The following is a 9,744-nucleotide window of genomic DNA, read 5'->3' as shown; positions in this document are numbered from 1 at the left end:
CATTCAGAGCACACGACACAGCCCCTCCCCTCTTGGAGATTCCTCTCTACATTGCTCTGTGGTTTTCAATCCGGCCCATGTACCAGAATTATCAGAATAAAAATTAAAGGCAGAAATAATCTTCAAGTCAAAGAAATAGCCACAATCCCAAGCCACACATTGGAAATAATTTCTTCCACTTACAATGAAATTTGAACAACAACAACAAAAAAAAGCAGGACTCTGAGCTAATGCTTGCTGTTCCCTTAAGTATTCAAGCTCTGAACATCTGACTTAGAACTGTGGCAGACGTCAGACGTCGAAAGCAGCAAGAAATGACCACTTATGGAAACAGCTCCATAACACAGAACAAAAGGGGAGCTGGAGTTAAGGAGAAATTATACCAGCACATCATCTTCATTTTCTGAGAACCTTTAGAAACTGCTTCAGTATGAGGAGAGAGACAAGCAACAAGTAACTCTACAGATGTTGGCCAGACCATTGAGCAGAAATTAACTACAAGACTGCCACAGAATACCTCTAACTCAAGGCATTTCACTGAGTCATGTTGACCTGCTCAATCCAAAGCTGGTGCTCGTGAGGGCTGAGAAAGGAGAGAATAGCATAAACTGAAGACCGAAATGGTCTCCAGCAGAAAATATAGCAATTCGGAAACAATGATATGAGACAAACCTGAATTAAAGCTTCTGAGACGCTCAAGCTCACTTCCTCCTACCTCTTCACACATCACACTTCAGCAAACAGTTGCCCCCATTCAAAGCTGGAAAAAAAGGGACAACACCTAAGCACAGATGATTTAAAAATAAGCAGCAGGACAGCATAAGCAAAAGGTAGACAAAGGAAGAAGAAACTGAAGAACAGGTTCTGAATATTTTTAAAAAGCCTATTTTAATAGGTAAACTTTACAATTCTACTGAAAAATATTTAAAATACTTGATTAAATGGAAAGACACAGCTTGTCCTTGGATAAGAAGACTGAATAATATGAAATTCCTGATTCTCTGTAAATGAATCTATAAAATCAAACAAACCCTAATCAAAATATCCATAGGCTTTAGGGAGGGAGACTGAAAAAGAGTGATACTGCAGTTCATCTGGGAAAATGAATAGGTGAAAATATGCCCCCCAAAAATCTTAAAAACAAGTTTTATAAGGAACTTTTCTTATCAGATAATAAAATATATATGAAAAATTTCTGTTTTAGAAGATTTATACTGGCACAAGAATAACACTTCTGAACAGAACAGTCCAGAAATAGGCCCAAACACATAAGGGAATGGATTATATAATAAAGGCAGCAATTAATTACATTGGATATTCAATATTCAATAAATGGTGTCAAAATAATTGATTAGTTGTATTGAGAGAAAAAAAGTTGTATAGCTACCTCAATCCTTACATAAAACTTATTCCAGAAAGATTAAAACTTTAAATGAAACTATAAGAGTACTCTAAGAAAATATGAGCAATTCCAAAAAAAAAAGATCTTGGTGTGGAAAGCTCTTTCTAAACTAAATACCCAAAATCTGTAATGGCGGAATAAAAGATAAATGTGACTTTATTAACATTAAAACACTTCTGCAGGAAATAAAGAAAAAACAACTGAACAAAATCCAAAGGTAAAATATTTCACTATATGCAACATTTTTCCTTAATTCATAGACGGTGGTTACAATTACCAATCAGTTGGAAAAAGATGCTCCTAACCTAAATGCCCATAAGAAACTGATGAAATACATTATGGTATATTATGTTAAACAGAATGAAGTTTACATGCACTGATATAGAAAGGGTTCCAAAATATATTAAGTGAAAAGTGAAAGGAGTAGAATAGTAGTTATGTTAATAAAGATAGATATAGACATTTTCTTTTCATACGAAATGTGGTTATCTTTGAAGGTAGAATTGTTTAAAATAATTTTTATACTTTTCAGTATATTTTCCAAATTTTCTATAATGAACATATTTTATAATCAAAAGATGTAATAAAATAATAAAGTGATAACTTTCAGTGACACATACTGCAAAGAAAATATACTTAATCCCCTTAGTTTACATAACTTATGAGTAAAAGTTGAGAAGACCACTTGCAAACACTAATGTCTATTAGCAACACAGAAGGAAATAACAGCTCCATTATGTTTTTATAAATCCCTCTGTCACGCAAAATTCAAAAACATAAGTAATCTAGGAGACTTGATATTAATGTTATTAAAAATTCTTAACTCTATGTTACTTTATGCAAATGATAAAATTTTGTAATGTACCATAGCATAATAAATAATTTATAGCACAGCAATAAGGTACACCCGGTCCAGGTTGGTTTAAACCCTTCCTACCTCTGAGGTGAGGCAAAACACACACATGAATTGGCTCTTTAAAGTACTTTTTTCCCAAGTAAATATTAGCTTCAGTGAAGAGTTCTGATAATTTTACCAGTTACTCTCTAAAAGCTATATGATAAAAGGACATCATAAGGACTAAACTACATAGAGGCTTTAGAGAATGTGTTGTGTTCCAGATCTCTTGAAAAGAAGTATATTTCTAAATGCCATGTGTTTTAATACTTAAATATTTCATTTTTAAATTTAAAAGATATACTCCACAAAAAATACAAAACATAAAATTTGAAGTAATGCATAAGTGTGTTGAAGTTATTATACTGCAGGTTGTCCTAATGCTTACGCTGGTGGGCACGAACATCTAATCAAGTGAGGATTTATCCTTTTTACAAGAGCGTGCAATTCCTTTTCAAATTCAGCTTCTATCTTATCACTTGACCCCTGAAGCCTTTTGAGGGCAAGGACACCTGTATCTTTAGACCCCGTCAGAATGGGGCATTGGCATCATTTGACTGTCCGTGTGGTCCCTTTCTTCACTTAGCTCAAGTTTCTTTCCTGACCTCTTCAGCAGTCTCTGCTGCTGCTTAGGAAAACCCCTTCTTACCTGAGTTTGCCACCTTATAGGAAAAGAACAAACTTTTAGAGTGAAGACCCTGGACGCTCAGTGCCCAATTCAGGATGGCAAAAACTCACAAAGGAGAAGGCGGGGACGACTGCAGCGCGGAGGAGGTGACGACCTCTTCGGTCGGGCTCGGGTCAGAGAAGGGAACGGCTGACCTCAGCCTTGAATCACAGCCAAAGGAAACAGCTCGCCGATTAGAAGGCACCGAGGAAGACCCCGTAAAACTCTTCTCACGCCCATGCACCCAGCCCAGGAGCTTCGTTCCCACCCAGCTCTTCTTTCTGGCATCATTCATTGGCTGAGCGAGTGTGATGGACAAACCTGCAGCCCAACGAACGTGCAAGCCCATCGGGTTTCCCGGCTCTTTTCACCCTTGACTTAGCCTAGGTGGCTGAAGCACCCACCACCCACCGTTTGCATTTCTGGAATCCTAGCTTTTACTGATTCAAAAATCCATGACACCTGCCCGTTCCCCACCCCTAACCCCGCCAGACTTAACCTGAAAAGGCAAAAATACCAATACAGGTAAACTGGGACGAAGTGAGAGAGTGGCATTGTAATGTACACACTACCAAATGTAAAATAGATAGCTAGGGGGAAGCAACTGCATAGCACAGGGAGATCAGCTCGGTGCTTTGTGACCACCTAGAGGGGTGGGATAGGAAGGGTGGGAGGGAGACGCAAGAGGGAGGAGATATGGGGATATATGTGTATAGCTGATTCACTTTGTTATACAGCAGAAACTAACTCACCATTGTAAAGCAATTATACTCTAATAAAGATGTTTAAAAAATAAATAAGTTGTCTTTCGAATTAGCTTCTTACACCCACTCGATTTGAGACAAGAACTTGTGATAAAACTTAATCAAAGTGATGGACTGGGAGAAAATACACCAATCTATTATATATACAGGGCATATCTTCCTGTAGTATGCTTCTGAATGATTGTTATTATCTGCACTTCTCCTTCTATTTTGCAAATATTCTATAATAACATACGTTCCTTTAACATTGGAAAATACAGAGCAGGAAGGGGCTAACTACTTCGGCAAGTGTTCTAAGATGCAATAAGGATGTTGCATTCCATGTAGAAGTTTTGAGGGCTTTACTGTCTGTGATGTCTGGCAAGCACAGTATATATTCCATTTGAGAACCTCTGCATCAATGAGCCAGGTACATGCTATTTACTATAGTCTTCGATTCGGCACAGACTTATAAGTAAATCTGCTACCACACCCCTCCTTGATGGTTGCAAAAATCTCAGAACTACAAAAAAGTGACTTTCAGAATATGACTGCTATTGCTAAAAGCAATAATTTACTTCCTGATTTTGTATAAATTGTAACCTAAATATCCAAACATGCATGATTGGTTAAATATCTATCTCATAGGTTGGAATATTTTTACATTTATAGACATGCGGGGTGACTATTGTTAAGCAGGGATAAATGCAAGATACTAAACTATATATATGGTGGGATCTGGGAAGACTAGCAGGTAATTTTACGCCTAGTGACCCAGAAATTCCCAAATCCTGTCTTCCTCTTGCCACAGCTCTTTCCTGTTAAGGTCCTGGAGGAAAGTATATGCAGTTGGGGAAATGGCAGATGTGAAATATGATATTATTTGTTGTGCTTGTGACTTTGTGCCCAGTACAAAGCTCTTTGGTAAAGTGAGTTTAAGGGGCTTCCTCCTCACAATAAATTCAAACCAAAATCTCCGGATCAAATTACTCTGTAACCAACCACATGGTACAGAAGTGGTGAAAGCATAATGTCACCTATAAGGAAAAATAAACCACATAGGGGAATGAGACCTCTTCCCAAGTCACGGTGGAAGGTGGGCCTGGGTCATTTACCCATCCTACTCCTGGAAGTGAAGACAACAACTTATATGGATGTCCTTTCTGGGTGAGGCACTCCTGCCTATCTCCCCTCTTCTCCATCCCTACCTCCTCCCATCCTTTCCACTCCCCACCCTCCTCCCTTCCCTCCTCCCCTCTCCCTTCCTTCTCTCCCCTTTCCTTTCCTCCTCCCTCCCACCCTCTTCTCCTTCCACCCCCCTCCTCACTCTGGTACCCTCCCTCTCCCTTCTCCCTCCCCACTTTCTCTACTTCAACCCTCCTCCCCATTCCTTCCTCCTCTTCTCTTCCTCTCTCCCCTATCTTAGTCCTTCTCCCCTGTCCCATTTCTCTCCAGTCACTGGGGTGTGTACCCACCAAAAAAAGAGCTAAGATCTGTGAAATGTATCAGAATGTTAATTATATTGATAATTATATATTTTTAAATGTTCCTTTTCCTAAGGATTCTCTACTTTTTCTATAATAAGCACCATATTTTTTTATAATGAGGCAAAAATGGTAGATTTTTATAGCACGATACATTTTGACATTTATTTATTTTAGATTGTAATACAAGAACATGAAAAAAATACCAATGATGTAAAGTGATCATTTCCAGTGAAAGGCAAAGTAGAACATATTACAAAGAAAATGTGGTTAGTACCTTTAGTTTACAGTTACACAGGATAAGATGAGCAAACTTTTTAAAAATACTATGTTATATTAACACCTCAGTGGTAAACAATAACTTCATTATGCTTAAATTTATAAACCACTATGGCACATTAACAAGCTCACAGTCATATCATATATGGTCTTGATGGACATTATTAAATGTATACTAATTTTTTTCAAGTGGTCAAATTTCACAATGCACTGTTTTAGTTAGTATAATACTGTATTTCTATAGCAAAGTAATGAAGGCACAGCTAGTACAAGCAGATTTAAACCCTTAGTCTTCTGGGCTGGAAAAAGAAGAAAAAAAGATTTGCATTGATGCTTCAGGAACTTTTTTTTTCAAGCAAATATTTGTCTCAGTTAAACAATTCTGACAGTTTTCACAGCTACATTCTAATAGGAATATGACAAAAGGACTTCACAAAAATCAAAACTTTGTAGCACCAAACTAACATGCTTTAGATAATTGACAACAGTTTACATATTTTGAAGAATATTACACTACAACAGGCTAGATAGAATAAACTGATACTTAGACACTTTAAGACAATATTTTAGGCTACCAAGAAAGTAAGAAAACTCGACTGTGAGGAATACTAGTGCTGAGGTTACAGGGCAGGTTGTTTTTTGTTTTTTTTTTCCCAAGACTATATAAACCTACTTCACTTCTGCTTGAAATTTGAGATTCTTGAAAATTCTTTCATGCAGCCTTTTTTTTATTTTCGATATTTCCTGTTTCTACAATCTTTACCAACATCATAGGTACCATTGACTTCTCCTGTATAGTAATAGATTGATTTCAGGATGACATTATCATGTAAAATTTGACCAATTTCAAAGTCCTCATCAAGGATAGCATCTTCTCGTGGTTCAAGCTTTCCAATTGTAGGAATCTCAGGAGGGCTAAAGAAATTGAAGAATGATGCATTAGGAACCACTCTTGGCTGGGTTTCAACTTCTCCAGTAGCAGTTGTGCGACTCCGGGTGGTTGTCACTGTAACATCCTTTGCTCTTCTCCAATCTATCTTACAGCCTTTGCAATCTTGGATTTCCCAGCCCCAAGAGAAGAAGGGATCATTGTGATCTGGCTTTGACTTTATTATATATGTCTTGGTCAGCACCTCATTTTTGAAGTATGGATTGGGTAGAAAGCAAAATTCAAATGTGTAACTTATAGGCCGGCCAGGTTTTGAGAACTTCAGGCTAACATCGGACAGGAACTTCAGAATGGGCTCATCATACTTCTGAATCATGGGCCCCAGCTTGTCAACATTCTTTAAGACAGTCAGCCAATAGTCGGGAATGCCTTTAGGATCTTCTCTTTTAGGCTTTCCCTTGCGAGCTCTTTTAAGAGCTCTTTCTTTAGGCCTGACCTCAGGAACTCTTTTAGGAGCCTCTTTTCCTGGAGCCCTTGCCTTAGCCTCTGTTACTTTAGGCTGCTCTTTATCTTCTGCCTTTGCCTGGGGGGATTCTTTCGGATCCTCTTTTACTTCAGTCTTGGCCTCCAGAGCATCTTTAGACTCTTCTTTTTCTTCAGCCTTTGCCTTGGGATTTTCTTTCGGAGCTGCATTTTCTTCAGCCTTGACCTCAGGTTTTGTTTTCGGGTCATCCTCTTCTTCCTCACCCTCTAAGGCAGGCATCTCACTAGGGCCTTCTTCCTGCACCTCCTCATCACTGCTGAACACCTCATCCTCCGAATTCCATTCACATTCTTCTTCCGTAGGCTCATATTCTGCATTGATGATTCGAAATCGCCGATCATACAGAGGCCTATTGAGTTCGGCATATTTTCGTTCGAGATCGTGAATTGCCTTTAAGAACAGGGCGTCTACCTTGTCACATTCATCTTGAATATTTCTGAGCGCCTGTACACGATTTCTAACTGCCCGAGGCAGCTGATCCACGAAACTTCTACCCGACGGAGCCCGCCGCGCGCTTCTGGAAGGCCCAGGTACCCTCTTCTTTCTATAGAAGCGGCTGCAGCTACTGCTGCTGCTGCTGCTGCTGCTGCCACTACTACTGCTGCTGCTGCTGCAAGTAGTGCTGCTGCTAGAGCTGCTGCTGTCAGATTCTTCCCCAGAATCGCTAGACGAGCTAGCCACCATCTCTTCATCCACCCCCTGGGCGGCAGGTTCCAAGACCCTGTTAGGATCCGCTTCTGCCATTTTGCAAGCCTGCACACCTCTTAGGGTGGTGACTACCGCGCGCCCACAGATGGGCAGAAAATGACTCACGGATGCTTGGGTGTCGGCGGTGGAGGCTCTGGCTGAGGTGTTGGCAGCGGTGAAGGCAGCAGGAGCGCGGGGCGGGGCGCGGCTGGGCCGAGGAGATCGCAACGGAGGTGGCAGCAGCAGCGGAGACCTGGACGAGAGCGGCGAAGGCAAGGCCTCTCCCAGCTACAGCTGCGGCGGACTGAGGCGTGCCGCAGCCGAATGGCGCAGTGCAAGACCCCGAGATCTCTTCACTGCTTACATCTCGAGCCCCCTCCCCTCGCAGTCAGACCTCCAGTTCATTTAGTTCCCAGTGTGCCCTCAGCTCGCACCTCATTTGCTGGGCAAGCTTGATTGACAACCTCTCAGCCCAATGAGTGACCAAACGCACCTCCCCCTCCAGGCTCCGCCCTCCTTCCCAGACGCTCCTTGGTTGCTGAGGCAGACACCCCTGGAAGACGTTTTTTCCCCCCTCAAAATTCTATCTTTATAGTTTTATAATTACAAAAAAAAAAAGCTTAGATATGAGGTAAAAATACTAGTCATGATTCCTAACAAGGGAAGAGGAATATTCTTCTCCCGTCCGCTCATCCTTAATTCCCGCTTGGTTTGTCAGGGGCCTCGTAACAAAAATCTGTTTTTAAAAAAATTGGGTGAAAATGCTCCAAGTGGCATCATTGGGTAGTGTGATTATTGATGATTTTTAAAATTCTTTTTCTTTTATCTAATTGTTCTATGAGCATGTATTTTTACACTGGGGGAAAAAGGGGGAGTCGTTTATTGGTGAAGGGGGGAGGGGCTAGAAAGCAGGCATATTGCATTCCACGTAGCAGTTTTAATAAGTGCTGTCTGTGATGTTTGGCAAGCCTGGTTTATATCCATCTACAAGGTTTGCGAACCCATGTTGCCGTGAGTCAGTTACACCATTTTTACTATATTTCTCTTTTTAAGCTGGCATATAATAGACCCCAACCTTGCTGCTGATTTGCCACGTAGTCCTTCTCAATGATTGTAACAACCTTATAGATAAAATAAAAGGGCATTCAAATGTTAAGTAGTATTATTTAAAAGCAGACGGTTTGTTCTATACTTTCGTGCAGCAGTTTTCAATTCCACGAATAGCAGGACGGGAGGGGGAATCTGTGCTGATGAAACTGCATCCTCTGTCAGGGTGTTCTTTACATTGTCATCTTCCACCAGTTTCCTTCTAACACTGTAAAATTCTAGCCATACTAAAGTATGATTTACAAGTCCAGTAATATATGAATAAACTTTTGCAAAATGAAGTTTAAAAACAGGTATCTGTTATTTTTATTTACAGGATTCTTTTCTGCAACAGAACAACTCCTTTGGTACAACCAAAAAGACCAGTGTTTACTTTTCATTAAAAGGTAAGGAACATATTTAGCCCATTTTTATGAATGACAAGAATTACCTATCTGTGTTTGAATAAAAATTCACAAGATATAGTCTTTTAAAGACTTAATTGGAAGATATCTTAGTAGTTCTATGGAAGCGGAAAACTCCACAGAGGTGATTTGGAATGCTAATGTAGAAAATAACCTAATTAATCACATTCACTTTCTAAACCTGCTCATAGAATACAAGTAGCAAATTAAAATATAAAATATGATGAATTATTCAAGTGAGGAAAATATTAAAGTTAGATTAACCCTTATGTTACCTTTTTATTATAGGATTTGTGCTTAGTCATTTAGTCATATTTTTTAAAAGTTAGGAAACACTTTTATTTTCTATTTTGTAAATGAATTTACTTTTATTGTTTATTCCTGGTTGTCAAAGTATGTAAGCATTGTAAGGAAAAATACAATATAGAAAATTCCAATGATAATAAAAACACAATCTTAATAATTTGTTAACCATTGTTAGCATTTTGATGCATTTCCTTCCAGAATTTTCTTTGTACATATTCACACCTGCCTGTTTATATATGCTGTTTTATCTATGTGACATCGTATTATGTCTTGTAATCTGCTCATTTATCAATTAATTGTGACTATACTTTCATAGTAAATGAACAACATCTTATTT

The 9,744-nt window shown here is 39.2% G+C and overlaps 1 protein-coding gene across 1 annotated transcript; it reads right to left on the bottom strand.

Moving 5' to 3' along the window:
- Positions 1-5,340: 5,340 nt before the first annotated feature.
- NAP1L3 (nucleosome assembly protein 1 like 3) lies at positions 5,341-8,360 on the bottom strand. Its single transcript, XM_022580712.2, has one exon. It carries the CDS (start codon positions 7,645-7,647, stop codon positions 6,199-6,201), a length of 1,449 nt encoding a protein of 482 aa, XP_022436420.2. The 5' UTR covers positions 7,648-8,360; the 3' UTR covers positions 5,341-6,198.
- Positions 8,361-9,744: the final 1,384 nt, after the last annotated feature.

Source organism: Delphinapterus leucas, chromosome X (genome assembly GCF_059928025.1).
Source record: "Delphinapterus leucas isolate spDelLeu-1000000601 "Yukka" chromosome X, BTC_Dleu_Yukka2, whole genome shotgun sequence".
NCBI classification, from domain to species: Eukaryota; Metazoa; Chordata; class Mammalia; order Artiodactyla; family Monodontidae; genus Delphinapterus; species Delphinapterus leucas.
Note: the sequence above shows the minus strand (reverse complement) of the source record. Positions and strands in the feature narration are given on the sequence as shown.

Excerpts from the sequence above, each read along its gene's own strand:
- NAP1L3 (XM_022580712.2), bottom strand. The coding sequence starts at position 7,647 with ATGGCAGAAGCGGATCCTAACAGGGTCTTGGAACCTGCCGCCCAGGGG.